Source organism: Carcharhinus amblyrhynchos, chromosome 25 (assembly GCF_965287045.1).
Source record: "Carcharhinus amblyrhynchos chromosome 25, sCarAmb.v2.hapA, whole genome shotgun sequence".
NCBI lineage: Eukaryota > Metazoa > Chordata > Chondrichthyes > Carcharhiniformes > Carcharhinidae > Carcharhinus > Carcharhinus amblyrhynchos.
Genome location: NC_137348.1, coordinates 4,005,997 through 4,029,819, shown reverse-complemented (window position 1 = coordinate 4,029,819; position 23,823 = coordinate 4,005,997). Strand labels below are relative to the sequence as shown.

General features: G+C 40.6%; 1 protein-coding gene across 9 annotated transcripts in view; it reads left to right on the top strand.

Annotated features, from left to right (window-relative positions):
* Positions 1-23,823, top strand: part of sptan1 (spectrin alpha, non-erythrocytic 1) — a 110,935-nt gene that overhangs the window by 3,627 nt on the left and 83,485 nt on the right. For all 9 annotated transcript variants that reach the window (XM_080212385.1, XM_080212393.1, XM_080212388.1 and 6 more), the window contains 5 exons: positions 14,747-14,823; positions 15,205-15,367; positions 16,970-17,095; positions 19,337-19,477; positions 21,216-21,362. In XM_080212385.1, the coding sequence (XP_080068511.1) occupies positions 14,750-14,823; positions 15,205-15,367; positions 16,970-17,095; positions 19,337-19,477; positions 21,216-21,362 (651 nt within the window). In that variant the 5' untranslated portion in view covers positions 14,747-14,749. The remainder of the gene's footprint in view (positions 1-14,746; positions 14,824-15,204; positions 15,368-16,969; positions 17,096-19,336; positions 19,478-21,215; positions 21,363-23,823) is intronic.

Genomic DNA, 23,823 nt, shown 5'->3' with positions numbered 1-23,823 from the left:
GAATGGCAGAGCAGACTCGGAGGGCTAAATGGATTTGTGGATAGTGTTGAGGATATAGATCCGGTGGAGGTTTGGGCGGATGATGGCAGATGGTGTTTAATCTGGGCAAATGTGACGTAATGCATTTTGGAAGGCCTGAAACAGATAGGAAATATACAATAAATGGTAGAACCCTTAAGAGTACTGACAGGCAGAGAGATCTGGGTGTACAGCTACACAGGTCACTGAAAGTGACAACAGAGGTGGAGAAGGTAGTCAGGAAGGCATACAGAATGCTTGCCTTCATCGGCTGGGGCATTGAGTTTAAAAATTGGCAAGTCATGTTGCAGCTTTATAGAAGCTTAGTTAGGCCGCATTTGGAATCTAGTGTTCAATTCTGGTTGCCACACTACCAGAAGGATGTGGAGACTTTGGAGAGGTACAGAAAAGATTTACCAGGATGTTGCCTGGCATGGAGGGCATTAGCTATGAGGAAACTCATAGCTAATGCTATGCTATATATAGTTGGAGAAACTTGGTTTGTTCTCACTGGAATGATGTAGATTAAGGGGCAACTGATAGAAGTCTACAAGATTCTGAGAACATAAAAACTAGGAGCAGGAATAGGCCATCTAGCCCCTCCAGCCTGCTCAGCCATTCAATAAGATCATGGCTGATCTTTTTGTGGACTCAGTTCCACTTACCCACCCACTCACCATAATCTTTAATTCCTTTACCATTCAAAAATTTCTTTCCTTGCCTTTAAAAACATTCAATGAGTTTGTCTCAACTGCTTCACTGGGCAGGGAATTCCAGAGATTCACAACCCTTTGTGTGAAGAAGTTCCTCCTCAACTCAGTCCTAAATCTGCTCCCCCTTATTTTGAGGCTATGCCCCCTAGTCCTAGTTTCACCTGCCAGTGGAAACAACTTTCCTGCTTCTATCTTGCCTATTCCCTTCATAATCTAATGTTTGTATAAGATCTCCCCTCATTCTTCTGAATTCCAATGAGTATAGCCCCACACTACTCAGTCTCTCCTCCGTAAGCCAATCCTCTCAACTCCGAAATCAACCTAGTGGATCTCCCCTACACCCCCTCCGGTGTCACTATATCCTTGCTCAAATAAGGAGACCAAAACTGTACACCGTACTCCAGGTGTGGCCTCACCAGCATCTTATACAGCTGCAACATAACCTTGCCGTTTTTAAACTCCATCTCTCTGGCAATGAAAGACAAAATTCCATTTGCCGCCTTAATTACCTGCTGCACCTGCAAACCAACTCCTTGAGATTCTTGCACAAGAACACCCAGGTCACTCTGCAGAGCAGCATGCTGCAATCTTTCCCCATTTATGGGCATGGGGAGAGTGGCTAGTCAGAACCTTTTTCCCAGGGTGGAAGAGTCACTTACTAGGGGTAAGGTTTAAACAAGATGTTTGAGGCAAATTTTTTACACCGTGGGTGGTGGGTGCCTGGAACTCACTGCTGGGGGAGGTAGTGGATATGAGGTCTGAGATATGATAGTGAGTTTTAAGGGGCATCTGGACAAATACATGAATAGGGGAAAAGTTCCCTGGAAGAGTAGAGGGTTTTAGTTCAGTTAGGCAGCATGGCTGGTGCAGACTTGGAGGGCTGAAGGGTCTGTTCCTGTGCTGTAATTTTCTTCGTTCTAGTTTCTGTGGTCTTTGCTGAGATTAACAAACTCAGGAAGGATGGGGGAAATATGTTGGTCCCAGAAACATCCTGATTCTGTAATCTGGAATTGATTCAAGGATTATAGGACTAGAGGTAGTTGACAAGGACTAAAGCACCCACCAACTGAATGTTAACCCCTGCCAATTTAAACAGCCATCTGGTTGAAGTGTGTAAACTTCATGTTTTATACTGCAATGTTTTAAAAAAAAAACTTGGACAAAATGCTGTCCGCGCATCTGAGAACAATTCAGTTGTTTCAGTGTTGTAATATATTATCAGTTCCTTGGGCCAGTCCCACACCCATTTGGCTTATTGAAAAATTGATTAGTCTTAATATGTCAGGCCAGTTTTCATTCTCTGCCTTCACATTGAATTTTAATCCTCACAAGAGTTGCTGAGCAGATGCATATTGTCTTCTTGGACTTCCTCCCAATGTTCCAGTATTCAGACCATGCAATAGGCATGTATTAAAGTTTATTTATTAGTGTCCCAAGTAGGCTTACATTAACATTGCATTGTGAAAATCCTCTCGTCGCCACACTCTGGCGCCTATTTGGATACACTGAGGGAGAATTTAACATGGCTACTGCACCTAACCAGCATGTCTTTCGGACTGTGGGAGGAAACTGGAGCGCCTGGAGGAAACTCATGGGGAGAACATGCGACCTGTGCACAGACAGTGACCCAGGCTGGGAATCGAACCCGGATCCCTGGCGCTGTGCTAACCACTGTGCCACTGATTTTATTATGATATCAGGTTTGATTGCCTTTTCTGATTTTTTTTTGGTTTTTTCTTCTCCCCTCTGTACAGCTTACCCCAGCTTGATATGGTTTGAAAAAATGGTATATTGGTAGGGAGATCTTCCAACACTCAGTTGTACTTCCCTCTGGGTTGAATTTTCCCCAAAATATTTTTTAAATAAAATCCTGTAGCATGTTTCTTTAAATCCTTTTAAATCATGAAATTTCATGGAAATTATTTTTGGTCCAGTTTTTGTGTTTGAAAATGGCAGAAGTTCATCTGGATTATCGATGCTCGCCTTGAGTAAAAGCTTGCTTTGCAGTGATGATGAGTTCTAAGTTGCTGACCTTTTGTGATGAAAGTGGATTTTTACTTTAGCATTAAAAAAAGTTGACCTTGAAGTTTTATTTTTATCAAAATTTAATTTCCCTGAGGAATTTAAATAAATTGAACCCGATCATATTACAATCAGTAATAGCGCCATGGTGCAACCCGTCTATGCAATTCCTGTGCAATGTAGAATCTTGCTGTGTCATGTCTGCCATTTGAGTGATGATGAGATGGTTTTTATCTTTTTCCTCATTGTTTTGTGAATCATTATATTACAGTAATAAAGCTTCTTTTAGTAAGAGTGAAAAGATTTGAGAGTTGGAGCAAAAAATGAAAGGGAATGCATTGGATAGATTGGGAGAAACTAATTAGTTGGGATTTAGGAGTAGGGAGCATATATGGAAAAATTGAGCCAAGCCTTCAAGAGTGAAATAAGGAAATATTTCTACACACAAAAGCAGAACTCTCCCACAGACATTGATGCTAGATAAATTGTTAATTTTGAATCTAATATTAATAGATCTCATTAAACAAAGGGATATTGAGCAAGTGCTTGATTTGCAACCTGATATATGGAACAAGCTTGGGGGGGTTAATTTTATTCTTGCATTCCAGCATAAATTACAGTATTGTACTAATGATCTATATGTTGGTAATTTGATTCATCCCATAATAAATGCAAGTAAACTTCTGATAATGAGGTTGGAATGTGTAATTGTATTATGGAAATACTTGGCATGTGCCTTTTTAAGCTGAAGTACTTTTGCGTTGTAATCATGCTGGGTGGAACCTTCTGGTAGGCAGCTGGTTTGTGTTATCGGGCTAGACCAGAATGCAGTGGGAGTGGCTGATCACCACGTACTGCAGAATGTAATTTGCTGTTAGTGTGTGGTATGCTGCAGCTGTGAACCAATTGTTTGGAATGCAGCATTTAGTTGTGATGTGCGGCAGCAGGTGGCCTGTTTTAACATTGAGAGCAGAGACTACCTATTGGAGACCTTTTTTGTAACTTGCATTCAAGGAAACTGAATATTCTAGCAAAGCCCACATGATAACTTTTCATATTTGTGGGTCATATAAAATGCTTTTTCTAAAAAGGAAAGGAGATGGGAGATGGGGAGGGAGAGACCATTCATAGGACTTAACTTTTAAAGTCCATGCCTCCATAGATTTTCAGTGTTACACACAGCTTTGGGAAGAAGGTGAAAAGAAAGATAAATTTATGCATTAACATTGAGAGCAAACATTACTTGTCACTTCAACCTGGTTGCAAATGTAGTTTATTAGCATCTCACATGGTTAATCACAACTAAAAAGTTAGTGTTGCCCCCATTAACTCAAACATCTAATCAGATACTAGCTAAAGCCAAATGCTCTCATAATGCATTTTGTGCTAATAGATTTCTTTTTGTTCTGACGGTCCAGTGAACAATGCAGTAAAAATACTGCTTGCATCAACTAATAGCAGGAATGCTGACTGTGAATACTGCAGTCCAACTGGTTAATAAGAACAACTTATCCTGTAAATATATTGTATTTGATTGTAGCTATGCAATACAATAGATTCTAAAATGAAGATAGAAATTAAATAAATTCAGTAACTTTTTAGATAAATAGTTTTCCAATAACTGGCAGCCTCACCCTGAGACAAATCTTCTGAAACAATGGAATTTGCTCTTAGTATACTTTAAAGTTTTTAATTTATTAGTGTCAGAAGTAGGCTTGCATTAATATTACAGTGAGGTTACTGTAAAAATCCCCTAGTCACCACACTATAAGATGATGAATGGGATGGATAGGATAGAGGTGGAGAGACTCTTCCCGCTCAAAAAAGACAGTAGGACTAGGGGGCACAGCCTCAAGATAAGGGGGAGGCGGTTTAGAACGGAGTTGAGGAGGAACTTCTTCACTCAAAGGGTGGTGAATCTCTGGAATTCTCTGCCCGTTGAAGTGGTGGAGGCTGCCTCGCTAAATATTTTTAAGAAGCGGGTTGATGGGTTCTTGATAAGAGAGGGGATTAAGGGTTATGGGGAGAGGGCGGGAAAGTGGAACTGAGCCACGACAGATCAGCCATGATCTTATTGAATGGCGGGGCAGGCTCGAAGGGCTAGATGGCCTACTCCTGCTCCTATTTCTTATGTTCTTATGGAGGGAGAATTTAGCATGGCCACCATGTCTTTTTGGACTGTGGGAGGAAACTGGAGCACCCAGAGGAAACCCATGCAGAAACTGGGAGAATGTGCAAACTCCTCCCAGACAGTGACTCAAGCCAGGAATTGAACCCAGATCCCTTGCGCTGTGAGGCAGCAGTGCTAACCACTGTGTAAGGCTGCCAGTCTGCAATTTGTTTGCTCGCATAAATTATGCAGGGCATATTTTTGTTTTGAAGGGGAAACTGTTGCAAGATCATTGGATGTAATGTGTGGCAAGTGTAATGACTGACAAGGTCCATACCTCATAGATTGAGGGAGATTGTGCATCCAGTTCGTGTGCCTTTTTTTTAAAAGAGGATAATGTTAGAATTATGGAATTGAATTGTCTTTAATCAAATACAAATGGACTTCTGAACATAATGACTAATGTTTTTGACTAGGCTTTACCATATTGAATAGATTCTGATAGAAGATTAAGAATAACAAAGAGAGCCATCTGTTGGTATAGACATTAGGTTAAAAAGTGCTAGATTGCAGAACACGCAATCCAAAATGACATCCTTTTGCTGTATTATGGATGGAGATTGCGTTACTAGTTCCTAATTAAAATCATTGTTGTTTTGTCGTTTAAAAAAAAAACCATCTAGCTCATTAGTGTCCTTTAGGAATGGAAATCTGCTATCCTTCCTGGTTCGGCCCACACATGATTCCAGATCCACTGCAGTATGGTTGACTCTTAAGTGCCCTCTGAAATTGTCCTTGGAAGGGCAATAGATGCTGGCCCAGTCAGCAATGCTCACAACCTATGAATAATTGATTTTTTTTGCTTTTTTTTAAAAGTGACTTTGAAAAAAGATTTTGTGTGTGTGCACAGACCCCTTGGAAATGAAATTAATCTTGGATAATTACATGTTTATATTTTATTGAAGAGTGAGATGTTTACATCTCAAAATTGAACAATTAATCATGTTGATAATTGCTTTAATGAACAAATTTATTTCTCTGTCTGAATTTCTGATTTGTTTGTGTCAAGAAGTAGTTGATGTTACCCATTGACATTCTGTAATAACAGCCACCAAATTTAACTGGATGCAAATATTGTCTTCTTTCGCATTTATCTGCTAAAACAGTGACAGCTGGTGTAGTAGTAATAATTTTCGGCATAAAATAAACGAATACTGTGGTCAAGGAGGAGCTCCCAATTGATAAATCCTTTTTGGAGATGCAGTGCACTTTGGTGCATGCCACCAGTCATAACCAATTGCTCCTGTTTGTAATTCTGTTCCATATGTGCTTCAATTTTCTATTTATGCATTGACCTGCCTAACTAAAATGTTTGTTTGAAGTCGTTAATATAACAAGTTCCTTATTTGGAAACTGAATATAATGTTAGTTAACAAACAAATAGCATTGCAATGAAGTCTTTTTAGATCTGACATGTTAATTCATGTGGGGGGGCGGGGGGGGGGGGTGTCTTCAACTATAAATTCCTTACCACTATGTTGGGTTTATGCAGTGTAATTCAGGACCTCCCTTTATGACTTGATTCTTTGACAATAATTTTCCTAGTCTCCTAATTATTGATCTGTTGCCATAATACACAAAACTTTTCACATTGGTTGTTTAATTAATGGCTGTGCAGTTTTGGAGGTAAGAGGAATCTCTACGTGAATACTCCACTGAGAATAATTATTCTGCTTTGTGATTTAGTAAATAATGAAATTACTAGTGAGCATTAATGAATATTTGTAAACTGTGAAATGGCTGCAGTTTGTTAATGGTCAGCTGGCAGTTTTTGAGTATATCTTGGGACAAATATGTGGAATCTAGAGCCCATTAAAAGTTTACTTTAGTGTCACAAGTAGGCTTTAACACTGTAATGAACTTACTATGGAAAATCCCTTAGTCGCCACAGTCCAGTGCCTGTTCGGGTACACTGAGGGAGAATTTAGCATGGCCAGTGCATCTAACCAGCACGTCTTTTGGACTGTGGGAGGAAACCAGAGCACCTGGAGGAAACCCATGCAGACACGGGAAGAATGTGCTAACTCCACACAGGCAGTGACCCAAGCCAGGAGTCGAACCTGGGTCCCTGATGCTGTGAGGCAGCAGTGCTAACCATTGTGCCACTGTGCATTATTCTTAGTTTTATGGAAGCTGCCCTAGGATTTTGAATTATAAAGGGTTTTATTCTAACGAGTTCCCTCTTACTCAGCTTCCTTTCTCTTTTTTTTATTTCGCTAACTGTTGGGTTTTAGTTTCATGGGCCTGAACTTCAAGTTGTCATGCCAAACACACATTGATACACAAAGTGAGGGTAGTCACTGGAACTCTGAGATCAAATCCAATTTGCTGGTTACCAGTCCCCTCGTATATTGCAGCTCTCCCCATTTGACGGGATGTGGCAACATGCTGAATTTGTCTTGCGGGTTGTGGGCATCACTGACTAAGCAATTTATTGCCCTCCAAGATGGTGCTGAGCTGCCTTGAACTGCTGCAGTCCATATGTTGTAAGTACATCCAGAGTGCTGTTAGGTAGGGGGTTCTAGGATTTGACCCAGTGATACTGAAGGGAAAATTTTCCTTCCATATTCTGAAAGACAAGCTGTTTAGGTGCATTGACCCAAACAGCAAGGGGAAGGTCACAGTAACTTCATTGCCTTTAATTGTGACTAATAAATTAACTTAATTTCCAGTTAAGCTAAGGCTTGATGCCACACTCAGTCAAATCTGACTTGCTGTTAAGGGCAGTCGATCTCACTTCACCACTGGAGTTCAGCTCTTTTGTGTACATTTGGACCAGAACTCCAATGAGATCAGATGCTGGGTGGCCCTCGGGGAACCCAAACTGTCTGAGCAGATTATTGCTGAGCAAGTGTCATTTGAATCACTATTGATGACCGCTTCTATCACCTTTTTGATCAAGAGTAGACTGATGATACAATAATTGGCTTGATTAGACTTGTCCTGCTTTTGTAGACTGGACAATTTTCCACATTACTGTTTGGATGCTAGTGTGGCTGTACTGGAACAGTTTGGTTTTGGGTGTGGCTAGTTCTAGAGCAGTAAGATTGCCAGAATCTTATGAGGGCCTTTTGTGATATCGTGAAATGGCCGAATGCTCTGGATACTACAAAGTGAACTGAATTGGCTGAAGATTGGCATCTGTGATGCTGGGGACCTTAGCTGCAGGCCGAGATGGATCATCTACTTCACATTTCCTGGCTGAAGATAGTTGCAAACACTTCAGCCTTGTCTTTTGTACCAATGTACTGTGCTTCCCATCAATAAATATGGAGATATTTGTGGAATCTGCACCTGCTGTTAGATTGTTCAATTGTCCACCCGCATTCACACCTCTGGATATGCATCAAACATCTCGACTTCATAATACTGGAGGAACACTTGGGCAGAAAACGCTCTCTCACATAAACACATTGAAACCTGGGTTGTTGAGATTTTGGGTCACAGATAATTTCTTCCTTGATAGAAAAGATAAGAACTAGGAGTAGGCACTTCAGACTCTTGAACTGCTCCACTGTTCAATATGATAATGGCTGACCTCATCTTGGCCTCAACTCCATTTTCCTGCCTGTTCTCCCATAACCCTTCAAACGATTACTAGTTAAAAATCTATCTCCTCAGTCCTGGCATCCATCATACTCTGGGGTAGTGAAGTTACAAACTCTTGACCCTTTGAGAGGAATAATTAATCCTGCTACCTCATCCTTATGACCTCTTGTTCTAGATTGCCCCACAAAGGAAACATCCTCTCTGTCTCTACTTTCTCAAACCCCTTTATCATCTTTTATAACTCCATTTAGATCTCCTCATTCTTTTAAAGTCAAGATTGACAAACCCTCCTCTCTGGAATCAAATCTAGTGAAACTCCTCTGAACTGCTTCCAATGTAACTACAATAGCCCCCTCTAGCAAGGCACCGAACTGTACACGATACTCCAGATGCAGTCTCAATAATGCATTTTACAGTTGCAGCAACACTTCCGTACTGTCTTATACTTTCCTCTTTTGGCCATAAATGCCAAAATTCCATTTGCCTTCTTTACTACCTGCATGCTAGTTATCTGCAATTCATGCATGAAGACACCCAGGTCTCCCTGCACTGAAGCATTTTGATTCTCTCCTCTTGGATATTATACACCTTTATAACTCCTTATGCACCTATGAATGTGTGGCCAAATTCCCTTCCAACAACGCTGTAGTGGGTTGGACCTCAAACAATGATGAGATGGAATACAGGAATGAGAGGGAATTTGGTGAATTGGTGCGGCAACAATAATCCCTCCCTCAGTGTCAACAAAACAAAGGAGATTGTCATTGATTTCAGGAAGTGTAGAGGAGAACACGCCCCTGTCTACATCAATGGGGATGAAGTCAAAAGGGTTGACAGCTTCAAGTTTTTAGGTGTCCAGATCACCCAACAACCTGTCCTGGCCCCCCCCGCCATACCGATACTACAGTTAAGAAAGCCCACCAATGCGTCTACTTTCTCAGAAGGCTGAAGAAGTTTGGCATGTCAGCTATGACTCCCACCAACTTTTACAAATGCACCATAGAAAGCATTCTTTCTGGTTGTATTACAGCTTGGTATGGCTCCTGCTCTGCCCAAGACTGCAAGAAACACAAGGTCATGAATGTAGCCCAGTCCATCATGCAAACCAGCCTCCCACCCATTGACTTTACACTTCCTGCTGCCTCGGCAAAGCAACCAGCATAATTAAGGACTCCATACACCCTGGACATTCTTGCTTCTACCTTCTTACGTCGGGAGAAAAGATACAAGGTCTGAGGTCATGTACCAGTTGACTTAAGAACAGCCTTTTCCCTGCTGTCGTTAGACTTTTGAATGGACTTGCCTTGCATTAAGTTGATCTTTCTCTGCACCCTTGCTATGACTGTAACACTACATTCTGCACTCTCGTTTCCTTCCCTATGAAGGGTATGTTTTGTCTGTATAGTATGCACGAAACAATACTTTTCACTGTTAGTACATGTGACAAGAATAAATCAAATCAAAAAATTTGCCTTTCTATTTTTCTGACCAAAATGGATAACCTCGCATTATTTGCATTAAACCTCATCTATCAAATTTTCATTTATTTACCTAACCATTCCATATCCACTTGTAAAATTTTTATTGCCCTACTCCAGTGCATGGCGGCAGCAATGTGGAAATGATTATGGCAACTCTTTGCCTCTTTCCCCAGTCTCCCTGGAAGATGTGTGAAATACAGCAGCTTATCCACTTGCTAACTCACAGCAGGTACCCGTGCTCCAAGACTGTCACAGCACTTGCCCAAAATAGCCAGCAGGCATGAAACTGCGCTGGTGCTCGAGGGAAGATTGGCCTGCTCCAAATTGTTTTAGACCATAAGATATTGGGGTAGAATTAGGCCATTTGGCTCATGGATTCTGCTCTGTCATTCAATCATGGCTGATAAATTTCTCAACCCCTAGCTCTTTCCCCATAACATTTGATCCTTTTTACCAATCAAAAACTCATTTATCTCTATCTTAAAAACATGCAATGACCTGGCCTCCTCCACCCTCTGACTGAAGACATTCCTCCTCATCTCAGTTCTAAAGAGTAGTCCCTTTTTATTCTTAGGCTGTGCCCTTGGATTCTAGTCTCTCCTACTAATGAAAACATTCCCCCCCCCCCCCCCCCCCCCCCCCACCCCACGTCCACTCTATCCAGGCCTTTCATTATTCTGTAAGTTGCAATGAGATCCCTATCCTTCTAAACTCCAGTGAGTAAGGACCCAGAGTCCTCAGACGCTCTTCATACAACAAGCTTTTCATTCCTGGGATCACTCTCATAAACCTCCTCAGGATCCTCTCCAAGGCCAGCACGTCCTTCCTTTTATATACAGGGCCCAGAACCACTGCAGTATTTTAAATGTGGTCTCACCAGAACCTTGTAAAGTACATCTCTGCTTTTGTATTCTTGACCCCTTGAATTGAATACTAACGTTTGCATTTGCCTTCCTAACTACCAACTCAACCTGCAAATTAACCTTAAGAGAATCCTGAACTAAGTCCCTTTGCACTTCCAATTTCTGAATTCTCTCTCCATTTAGAAAATAGTCTCCGCCTCTATTCTTCCAAAGTGTACACCTCACACTTTCCCACATTGTCTCCCCACATACAATGGCCTAGGACTATTATCGCTAGACTGTTAATCCAGAAATTCAGCTAATGTTCTGGGGACCCGGGTTCCAATCCCACCGTGGCAGGTGGTGGAATTTGAATTCAAAAAAAATCTGGAATTAAGAAGCTATTGATCACCATGAAATCATAGGTTTTATTATAACAATTGACTATCTGGTTCACTAATGCCCTTTTAGGGAAGGAAATCTGCCGTGCTTACCTGTTCTGGCTGACATGTGACTCTGGACCCATAATTAAAAAAACACTGCCACTAATTTGCCCACTCCTAACTGTCCAAGTCCTTCTGCAGCTTCCCTGCCTCTTCGATACTACCTGTTCCTCTGTCTGGCTTTGTGACCAAGTTTGCAGATGATACAATGTCCTTAGTTCTTTTATCTAGGTCATTGTATAGAGTGAAAAATTGTGGTGCCAACACTGACCCCTGCGGAACTTCACTTGTCACCAGCTGCCATCCTGAAAGGGACCCCTTTTATCCCCACTCTGCCTTCCACCAGTCAGCCAATTTTCTGTCTGTGCTAGTACCTTGCCTCTAATGCCATGAGCTTTTATCTTGCTCAGTAGTCTCCTGTGTGGTACCTAATCCAAGTAGATAACATCAACTTGCTCTCCATTACCTAACCTTGTTACTACCTCAAAGAATTCTAACAGATTTAGGGGATGTGGGCATCAGTGGGCCAGCATTTATTGGTGTTGGTATAGCCACAGTGCTGTTTGTGAGGGACTTCCAGGATTTTGACCAAGGTGTTGTGCCTGCCGCAGTGTGTTTTAACCCTTGTATGGTGGACAAATAATTGCAAGTTGACTTCTTGTTAATACAATAGTATTTATTCATACACACAATTAATGTTAATCAACCATACAATCAATGTAAGTTGTTTTGCAGAATACCAAAGTTCAAGTTCAAAACTAGACCTTGACTTGACTGGCAAGTACCCAGGCAACTATTGGCCTTTATCCGTGTGCTGATCTCTTAATGCGGTCTGGTCTGATGCTCTGGTCTTCCTTCCATTGAAATGTGATGGCAGTTTCTGGTGGTGGTCACCGTTGTTCTGTTCCTGTCGTGTGCCCTTCCTTGGGCTGTGCAACACCTTTTTACCCCTCATTGGTTTTGAGCCCTTTTGGGCGGTCCCTTGATTATCACTCGATCAGGATTTGATCACCTTGATCGCTAAGTCCAACCAGATGCTTGAACACTGATCTGTGGGTGTGTACCCAACGGCCATGCTTGTAGGTGCTGGAGTCACATATCCCTCCCAAATAAGGGGTGATAAGGTGCCCTTTTGTCTGGTAAACAAATATGTTTGACCAGAGTGTCCATTGTCTTCGAGATGGCCTATTTCCTGTGTAGTCTGGAGCTGCAACCTGTTTATCTCTTTCCAATATTCATTTTAAGGCTGCAGCCTGTCTGTTTTTGTATTTGGCCAACTGGCCTAGAGTGCTTAGTAAATCACCATCTTAGGTGGCCTGTTTAGCCCCACAGGGATAGTGAAGAAATGATGATATATTTCGAGATGTGGAGGTGCCGGCGTTGGACTGGGGTAAATGCAGCAAGAAGTCTCAATGTGTGAGACTTCTTACAATATATTTCAAGTCAGAATGGTGTGTAGCATGGAGGGGAACTTCCAGCTGGTGACATTCCCAGGTAGCTCCTGCCTTTGTCTTTCTAAATGGTAGTGGTTGTTGGTTTGGAAGGCGGCTTGGAGTTCCTGCAGTGCATTTTGTAGATGGTGCACACTGCTGCCACTGTTTGGTGGAGGGAGTGAATGTTTGTTGCAGGGGTGCCAATCAAGCAGGCTACCTTTCCAGGATGGTGTCAAGGTTCTTGTTGCTGGTGATAGATTTAGCCAGGAACTTGATGAGTATTCCATCACTCTCCTGACTTGTGTCTTGTAGATGTTGGACAGACTTTGGGGAGCCAGGAGGTGAGTTACTTGCCATTAACCTACTCTTGTAGCCGCTGTATTGTAGTCCAGTTCAACTTCTGGTCAATGGTAACCCCAAGGATTTTAAAAGTGGGTGATACAACGACTGTGATGCTATTGAATGTCATGGAGCAGTGGTCAGATTCTTGCTTGTTGGAAATGGTCATTGCCTGGAACTTGTGTGACATGAATGTTATTTGGCTGATTGCCTGCCTCTATTTTGCAAGACAGTAGCAAACCCAGTTAAGGCTGTCTTCTGCACTTTTGAGGATAGTACTCAGCAGCAAGTTCCCAATTATCTGAGCTTGCCTTGAGCCCAGTTAGCTTATCTGTATTTGAAGATAGCCTTGCATCAGTAACACAGACAAGTTGCATGGTCAAGACCCAGAAATGATCAGGTTGTCAGGTTCCTGACGCTGGATTAAAAACAATTGTCTGTAATTTTTAAAGGGATTGTTCACAAACCAATAGGTTTGTAGTAAACTGAACTGCAGTTGTTGAACCTTTTACCCTGTCTTCCACTTTGGAATTATGTTACTGTTTTTTAGTCATTACCAGATATTTATTCCAGTAAATTGTAGTATGTAACAATGCTTGTTTCATCAAGTTAACACAGCAGGAAAATAAATGTTGGCTAAAATAATTATTTTCATTTAATTAAGCTAAAGTAAGACTAAAATTAGGGTTCAAAGAACACTGTTAGTCTGCAGTTTTGGAACAGAAATTTGAAATCGATGAATTGCCTCAACTGTGGTTGAAGCAGCAGTTTCTTATTCTCAGTTATTTCTTGAAATCTAAATCCCCTCCCCACCCCACCACCCCTAAAATTCTGAAAAGAATAGTACAAAAATTCCCCAAGATTGAAATATGGCATAAAATTTGAAAGAAACGATTAGACCAGGGCACAGTTTCTTCTGAAGGTAATGCAGCAAACTAAAATAAGCAATTAACCCCTGGATGAAGACATCAATTGTATGGCATCTTAATTTTTGAGAAAACTTGTTATGTACTATTGGTGACGGGAGATCATAAACCTTCAAGTTTTACTAAATCATGTCACCTGTCATGCTGTTGTATAATTCAGTCGCGTCTTCAAGTTACCATCTATTAATGGTAGTTACATTTCATAAATTTATTTCTATGGTGCTGCGGAACATTGAGATTATGAACACTGCTATATAAAACTAGGTTTTATTTGTTCTATTAAGATAGTAATTTGCCCTCACAGTTTGTGCTGATTTTATATAAAATTCCTTAAGCGTTGCTCTAATTTCTCTGAAAGCTTTCAGGACAACTGTGTATTAACATGCTGCCTTGTCATTTAGAGCTAGAAACTTCTGGTGTTTCAGTTGCCAATGCAGTATTGAGAAAACTAGTATCAAAATGTCTGAAGTGCCTCAGTGATGTCTGTTGACATTGACATGTTTGCATGTCTGTGTGTGTATTGGCAACATCATGATCCTAAAGGTGGACTGTGAGTGCTGCTAATGGAGTAACTTAGAATTTCAATGCTTTTCATTATCGAATAATTTATTGCAGTTTAAAGACTGCATGCGCTGATCCCTCCACCCATTGATGTCAAAAATTATTGGAGTATAGAGTTAAATGTTAGAAAAAGATTGCATCTATATTATTTTAATTAAGTAAGCACTTTAACTCAAACAGCCTGCTTATTTTTATAATGTGCTTGTAAAGGATCAATAAACCCAATGTTTGCTTTTGTGTCTGTAACAGAAAATGGATTCCTCAGGAGTAAAAGTTCTAGATTCAGCAGATGACATCCAGGAAAGACGCCAACAAGTGCTAGATAGGTATGAACTACTTAATTTTGTACTTGGGGAAATTGTTTTATACCAAAGTGTGTTGCTATAATAAAATAAACTGGTGTTTATTCAAGTAGCCTCAAGGCTTGAATGGATGTAGCAGAGTGCATGTCTTAGCCAGGAGGCTTGAAAAAGGTGCTGGCAGCTCCCCCAATTTAAAATGATGAATTTTGGATTGCTTGCAGCAATGTCCAAAATGGAATCCAAAAGTAAATCAAAATGGGGAAGGAGCAGGGTGATGGAGTAGGATGAAATGAAGAACCAAGTTCTGTGGAGTTGGGATACTCATTGGATGTATTCTGATTAGGGGATAAATGGAGAGAAGCATTAGTTACCAGGCTGCCAAAATTCTTTGTCTGTGCCAACTAGGTATCGGCGATTCAAGGAGCTTTCTCTTGAGAGACGGCAGAAGCTAGATGCCTCTTTTAGCTTCCAATGTTTCCGCCGTGATGCAGATGAATTGGAGAAATGGATTCAAGAGAAACTGCAAATTGCATCTGATGAGAGCTACAAGGATCCCAGCAATCTGCAGGTGTGTGATGACCTAAGCCTTTGACCACTTGTGTGCTTCAGGTTTATGCTGGACTGCAAAGTTCTAACAAAATATTGACTTCAGACCTTTTGTCTTTGCCGCCTTATTCTTTAAATGTGATAATTTCACTCTGAGACAATACCTTGCTCTGCTGGAACAGGTTGCTAGCCTGTTGGCAAAGGCTTGTATCTTGAAGGATGTCATTCTAAATCAAGCAGCTTTTGCTAGCTGCCATTGGTGCGTTTTGGAACAATTTTGCAAGTTGATAATCTGTTGACCGTGTCCTGAATGCACCTTCCTTGGCCATTGAGCCCTGGGGTGGGAGTCAAACATGGAGCTTCTAGCTCGGAGGCAGAGATGCTATCCATTGTGCCTTAAGACTTCCAATTCTATATGTTCAAGGTAATCATTTTTCACTGGGCTATTGGTTTGCCCATTACTGTTTCCTCCTCTACAAAATGGTGGCTTGTAGTGTGATGCAGCTCTATGGAGCTTCATAACATAAGAACATAAGAAATAGGAGCAGGAGTAGGCCATCTAGCCCTTCGAGCCTGCCCCGCCATTCAATAAGATCATGGCTGATCTGTCGTGTCTCAGTTCCACATTCCCGCCCTCTCCCCATAACCCTTAATCCCCTCTCTTATCAAAAACCCATCAACCCGCGTCTTAAAAAAGTTAGCGAGGCAGCCTCCACCACCTCAACGGGCAGAGAATTCCAGAGATTCACCACCCTTTGAGTGAAGAAGTTCCTCCTCAACTCCGTTCTAAAAAAAAACCCCCCCCCTTTATCTTGAGGCTGTGCCCCCTAGTCCTACTGTCCTTTCTGAGCGGGAAGAGTCTCTCCACCTCTATCCTATCCATCCCATTCATCATCTTATATGTCTCAATGAGATCTCCCCTCATTCTTCTAAACTCTTAACGAGTACGAGCCTAGTTTATTCAGCCTTTCCTCATAGCTCAACCCCCTCAACTCCGGTATCAGCCTAGTAAACCTCCTCTGCACTCCCTCCAAGGCCAAAATATCCTTGCGTAAGTACGGCGACCAAAACTGCACACAGTACTCCAGCTGCGGCCTCACCAATGCCCTATACAGCCGCAGCAAGACCTCCCTACTTTTATATTCAATCCCCCTCGCTATGAAGGCCAGCATCCCATTTGCCTTCCTGACCACCTGCTGCACCTGCAGGCTGGGTTTTTGCGACTCATGCACAAGGACTCCGAGGTCCCTCTGCACCGTCGCCTGCTGCATCCTGGTCACACCTTGTTTACACCAACACCGTTTACTTGTGGAATATCCTAGAAGGGCGATTTCATTTTTTTCCCTATTTTATGCTTCAAATGCATTCACCAGTAGCGCATTTTGGGAAAGATGTGCACCCTAAACATTGCATTCATTTTTATTAGTGGAAATTACGGTTTGGGCTTTGCAGTTTCCGATATGTACTTGCATTTGTGTCAATCGAGGACCTTCATGATAGATCATTTTTGTAGTCGCATGTGAAGAATGGACCATTTGGTCACATGCTTGCTGATGCATGAGTTGAATCTTCAGAAAAACAGGGGAGAAAATTCTAAAATGTTATACTTGATTTTTTTTTGCAGGGCAAGCTGCAGAAGCATCAGGCATTTGAGGCTGAAGTGCAAGCCAATGCAGGTGCCATAATCAAACTTGATGAATTTGGTAACAAAATGATAACAGAAGGGCATTTTGCATCAGAAACTATTCGAGTAAGTGCTGCTATCTTGTATGGTTTTATGTTCCTCTGTCGTGCCAATCAGAAATGTAACCCTCATGTTGATTTTTAGTCCTTCACGCCCTACCGGACTACACAACGACCTATTGTAACCACAATACAAATTGGTACTCACATGGAAGTAGGTGTATAATTGCTGTGTAGTGCAGTGTGTCTGTTTGACTTTCATTCCTTTGGGATAAATTGAAAGTGTGCTTTGTGTTTTACTTCATTGACTGTGTTTTTAATTTTTTTCTTTAAAACCTTTTCTCCTTTTTCTTTAAACCTTCTCCAAAATTGATGTCACTGTCACTCTAATTAGTTAAAAGTCTGACAACACCAGGTTTTAGTCCAACCGATTTATTTGATAGTAAACGCACAAGCTTTCGGGTTAGTCCCTTCATCAGGTAAATCGGTTGGACTAAAACCTGGTGTTGTCAGACTTTTTACTGTGTTTACCCCAGTCCAACGCTGGCACATCCACATCATGACTAATTAGTTGGCAGGGAGCCTAGCCTGACCCACAGTAGTGCTGAATTAAGTAGTGTTGTGTATTGTTTCAGTATGGTTACCTTTGTTCTTCACTAAGGATTTGCCGTTTCTACCTCTTGATGATATTTAACCCTCTGAACAAAAGTAAAGGAGTCTGTGTCACTTGGGATAAAGTGTTCTGCATTGGCAGGGTGTTTAACATAAAATTATAACCGTATTTTGTAAGTATTCATATGATAGAAATAGCTGGGAATTTAAAGCATGTTGAATGTTGTTGCCTTGCATTTGAAGTGTATTCAAGTGTGTGGACAATAATCATGAATAAATTTATACTATAACTTTCTGCTGTATCCGGAGATATTTGAGCATATAATTTTGACTGTAACTCAGTGCAGCAATCACTTTCAGTACTGTTTTGGATGAGACATTGAAATGAGGCCCTATCTGCTGTCTCGGGTGGACATATTTGGTGACTTGGGTACTTAAATGTAGAGCAGTGAAATTCTGGTGCCTTGCTCAACCAACAGCTAAAACATATGATCAGCTCATTGATTTACTTGCTGTCTGGGATCTTGCTCTGTGCAAAATGGCTGCCACGTTAATTACTTATTGGCATTGAAGCACTTTGGGGTGCCCAGAAAAATGTTATATAAATGCAAGTTTTTTTTTTAATGGCTTGTATAGTGAGTGACTATATAACCACCCATCAACTTGCTATAATTTTATATAATTAGTCTCCTGACGAAAGGATTTCAGCACAAATTGGCATCTGCTGTCTGCCAGTTAACTTCTACATAATATTTGTGCAAATAAATAATTAACTAAAATAGGCATCAAAATCTAAGTAAACCAAGAACTTCCTGTTTGATCACCTTTGACCGTTTTTGTTCATCTTGAATGCATTGCAGTATGGAACTATGAATAAAAGCTTCTGGTTTAAATTTTTCAATGCGTTTGCAGGAAGCTTGTGTCAGTTTATCAGTGGAACCAGCAATGCAGATTTGTTTCCTGTGTTTCACAGCCATATGCTTCCTTTGAAAGGACATTTTCTTTTGCTTCATCTTTTCCTAATAGATGTAACAAATAGGCTGTGTTTTCTCTCTTGAGAAGAGAACATTGACCTAAGACAGTTCTTTTAAAAGAACATTTAACCAGTGTGTTTCCATTGGTGGGGAAGAGCATAATTAGAGGTCATCAGTACAAGATAGCCACCAAGAAATCATATAGGGAATTTGGAAGAAACTTGTTTGTTCTGAATGGTGAGAATGTGGAACCACCGGGAGGAGTTGAGGCAAATAATGCAGGTACACGGAGAAATGAAACAGTTTTCTTAGACCGAAGGGAATAGAGTTATGTTAAGAGTTACATGAAGAAAAGTGAGTGGTGGTTGGTGTAGAGACAAATGGTGACTTGGATTGTTTGGGCCAAATGGCCTATTTGTGTATATTCAATATAATTTTATATTTGAATTTAACCTTGTGGTAAAATTATTTGAAAGTAATTCTTCTTTACGTTTTCATATTAGCAACAGGCCAGCGGCAGTTGTATGCAAAATATCCAGTTCATATGCAAGAATTAATTATAGAAATTTTATAATTTGTACTTATTACAGTGGAAAAACTGCTAATTAATCCCCATCACAATGGTAATGTGTTGCAAAAACATTTACATTTGTTTTAGGTTCTCCACTGTGCCATAAAGCTGTTTCTTTTATATTTTTATTTCTTTAAATGTTTCTTTCAAGACCCGACTAGAGGAACTCCATCAACTATGGGCACGCCTACTGGAGAAGATGAAAGAGAAGGGGATCCGTCTCCTGCAGACACAAAAACTTGTGCAGTATCAGCGAGAGTGTGATGATGTAATGGACTGGATCAATGATAAGGTCAGTCATTTGCTTCTGTGATGAAGATTGAAGTTTGTTAGTACGCTGTACTTCATGGCTTGAGGAATGGGATGGAACTGGCTGCCAAAATGGAAAACTACATAGCAATTCTTCCATACACACTTATCTCTTCAGTAGAAATAACCAAAAGAAAAAGCCTCCTCCTAGTTTTGTGGCTTTTTGTGCACATTAAGATGTTTAGTTTTTCAGGAATACTCCAGGTTAAGTGCCTCACTTTTTTTGACAAGTGGTTCAACTGCATTTTTGTTATTTGCCTTTGGGATGCAAGTGTCACTGGCAAAGCTGATATTTATTGCCTGTCCCTAATTGTCCTTGAGAAGGTGTGATGAACCACTGCTTTGGAACTGCTGCAGTCCATATAGTGTAGCTCCCTGCCATTTGCATCTAATTCACATGGATTTTAGATTAACAACTGCAGAAATGAAAAATGCAAATGAGCAGACCCAGGAAGCCCCTATTCAGAATCCTGACACTCTCAGGACTGTCAGGAAGTGAGTGCATCTGCAAGAAGTGGACCGTAGTGGTTCAGGAAAGTGACTTACCACCACTTCCTTAGGGCAAGGAGGGATAGGCAACAAATGCTAGTGATACTCGCATCCTGTGAAGAATTGAAACAAATTTCTTTGCAAGTAGAAGTAATTTTTTTCTAAAGGGATGACAACTAATTAATTCATTTTGAGGAAATTCCAACCCTGCATTTTGAGTATGGCTTATAAGTCACAGTTGTAAGCGAAGAGTTTATAACCAAATTTTAATAATATTCCTGTAATGAATAAAAACATTGAGGTGGAATCACAGCCCTAGTCTTGCATAATATAAAATTAAAACAGAAAATGCTGGGAAAAATCAAGTCTGGCAGCATCAGTGAAAAAAGAGTTAATGTTTCGAGTCTGATATGACACCAGTATTTTCTGATTTACAGCATCTACTGTATTTTAATTTTTAAATCCCAGACCTATGTATATTTTTATACTCCACTTTGAGCTATTTCAATGAATATAGGTGTGAATCTCTTAATAGGCCCATGGTAAACGACATGACTTTCTATAAATAGAATTGCTTCACTTCTCTACTGCAGTATTTCGTTTCCCCTGGTATTGTGCACACTAGAACGTTTACCAAAATTCCCTTTGCTATCGTAACTTAATAGCTTTTGAGTTTAATACTGCTGTTTTTTAGATTAATTTTAGGCTACTTGTTAGCTATTCCTAAAAATAGGAGTTTGAACGAGTGTAGAATGAAAACTAGTAATCAGAATATCGTGACCATTGATTTGTTTTTAGTATTTGATCGGCTTAATTTTTAACATAGTGTAATCAACAACATTATAATTTCTGCTATAGCTTCACAAGTGTGCTTTTCATTAGAAAATTCTTACGAGAGCTATTTTGTTCATTTCAAATTTTGATTTTGGCATCGGAGACCAGTTCCTTCGGTTAGCCACAGAAGTGCCCTTATAGCTTGCACAGAAATGCAAAACATACCTTTTGGCTGTCTCTACTTCAGAATTAGAAGTTGTGCCTAACCTCAATTAGAAGGGCAAGCCAAGTTAACAGCATGTCTTGTAATTTTAAAGCTAGGATCAGATGTTATTTTTTAAATGAGTAGATTTTCCTTTCTTTTCCTTTTGTGCTGCATAATAATTTTATTGATGGGTTTAGAGGCAAATAATTTTTCATATTTAATCCACATTCTAAGGTTAAATTTCTATATTTAGGAAGCTATTGTGACATCAGAAGAAGTTGGCCAGGACTTGGAACATGTGGAGGTTTTGCAGAAGAAATTTGAAGAATTCCAGACTGACCTTGCAGCCCATGAGGAGAGGGTTAATGAAGTTAATCAACTGGCTGGAAAACTTGAACAGGTCTGGTTTTGGTTTAGAATATATTCACAATGCATCTTCTATACTGCTATATAAAACTACAACTTTTCTATTAAAATCCTGCCAGATTCTAAAGCAAAGCAGTGAAATATTTCTGTTTTGGGTTTGACATTGCATAACTGCAACTTATGTTTATGTAGTGTCTTTAACAAAATGAAATGTACCAAGGCCCATCACAGTAGCATTACAAAACAAAGTATGACACTGAGCCACATAAGGAGATTTTAGGGCAGATGACCAGATACTTGGGCAAAGGTGTAGATTTTAAGGAGTGTAGAGAAATGCATTGTAGAGAGATGTAGGGAGGGTATTGCAGAGCTTGGGTCAATTGAAGGCATAGCCACCAATAGTGAACCAGTTGAAATTGGGTAAGCACAAGAGGTCAGAATTAGCAGAACTCTGATATCTTGGAGGGTTCTGGGGTGGAGCAGATTAGAGGTAGGAAGGGGTGAAGCCATGGAGGGATTTTAAAACAAGGATCAGAATTTTAAAATCAAGACATTGTTGCTTGACTAGAAGCCAATGTAAGACAGTAAGCAAAAGGGTGAAAGGGAGTAGGGCTTACTGTGATTTGAACATGGGCAGCAGATTTTTTGATGACCTTGAGATCAGAGAAAGTAGAAAGTGGGAGACCAACCTGGAAAACTCCAGCCTCACAAATAAGTTTATTGAGCATTACAGCAGCAGATGAGCTGAGACTGGGACAAAGTTGGGCAGGGTTATGTGGTGGAAAAAGGCAATCTCTGTGATTCTATGAATGAAATAGGCAGTGCATCTTGATGAAATGTGGCACTGAATTTGTGATCAGGTTGGCTGAATCTCAGACTGTTGTCAGGAAGAGGCATAGAGTCAGCAGCTAAAGTCTGGGGTTTGTGGTGGGGATTGTTGTACTGAAGAGAACTGGATTCTAACTTAATATTTAATTGGAGGAAATTTCTGCCATGCAGTGCTGAATGTCAGATAAGCAGCCTGATAATGAGCAACAGTTGAGGATTTGAGAGAGGTGGTGACTTGGAGCTGAGTGTTGTCAATGTACATGTGAAAACTAGCTCCAATTTTGGATGATGTCACAGAGGGGCAGCATTTGGGGAGGCGATGGCGTAGTGGTATTATCACTAGCCTATTAGTCCAGAAACTCAGCTCATGTTCTGGGGACCCAGATTCGAATCCTGTCATGGCAGATGATGGAATTTGAATTCAATAAAATATATCTGTAAGAATCTACTGATGACCATGAAACCATTGTCAATTGTTAGAAAAACCCATCTGGTTCACTAGTGTCCTTTAGGGAAGGAAATCTGCTTCCTTATCTGGTCTGGCCTGCATGTGACTCCAGAGCTGCAACAATGTGGTTGATTATTAACTGCCCTTGGGCAGCTACGGATGGGCGAGAAATGAATCAGCGATGTCCATGTCCCACAAATGAATTTAAAAACAAAGGAAATAGGAGGGGGCAATGATAGACCTTTTGAGAGGCACAGGTGGTATGGGAGCAGAAGGAGAAGCCATTGTTTTGGCTGTGGTAAATTCATTCACAGAATGTGGGCTTTGCTCACAAGACGAGCATTTGTTGCTGATACCTAATTGCTTTTGAGAAGGATATTGCGAGTATGAGTGGTTGGTTAGGCTGTTTCAAGGATAGTTATGGCCATCTGGAGGTACTGCTAGCTCTGCTGAATGGTATGGTTCTATTCTGGGCTGTATAACTGTGCCCCTAATTGCTCTGCTTCATGTAACACCACATTATTGGAGTCTCATGGGTTCGATTACGTTAGGAGAGCAAATTTCCTGCCCTAAAGGACATTAAAGACCAGATGAATTATTACAATAATCTAGTAGTTTCATACTATCTTTATTCCAGATTCTGTTAATGAATTGAATTTACATTCCCTAGGTGCCTTGGTGGAATTTAAACTCATACTTCCAGATAATTAATCCAGGGCTCTGGATTAATACACTAGTAACATAACACTATGTTCCTGTATCCAGTGTGACCTGAATGCAATGTAAAATGAGTTTGTGTATAATGTTATCCACAGCTTTTACGAATGGCCTGACTATGTGCACAAATTTTCGAGTGCAGTGTTACTTTAAAAGTTTAGCATTCGCGATAGCCATCTGAACAGCAACCAGGCTGCAGAGGACTGGAGAAAACTATTGCTGTCCTACCGATCAGTCCACGTGTCTAGAAAGTATTTTGTTTTCACAATATCTCATACCCGTTACCAAATCTTTGACCAGATAATTAACAGTCTGTGTGCCAAGGACCTAGGTTCAGTCCCTGGCTTGGGTCACTGTTTGGAGTCTGCACATTCTCCCTGTGCACGCGTGGACAACAGGAGTGTTTAGACAGACTTCATGAGTGGGCAAAAACATAATCGATGGAATATAATGTGGAAAAATATGAGGTAATCCATTTTGATAGAAGGGATAGATATTTCCA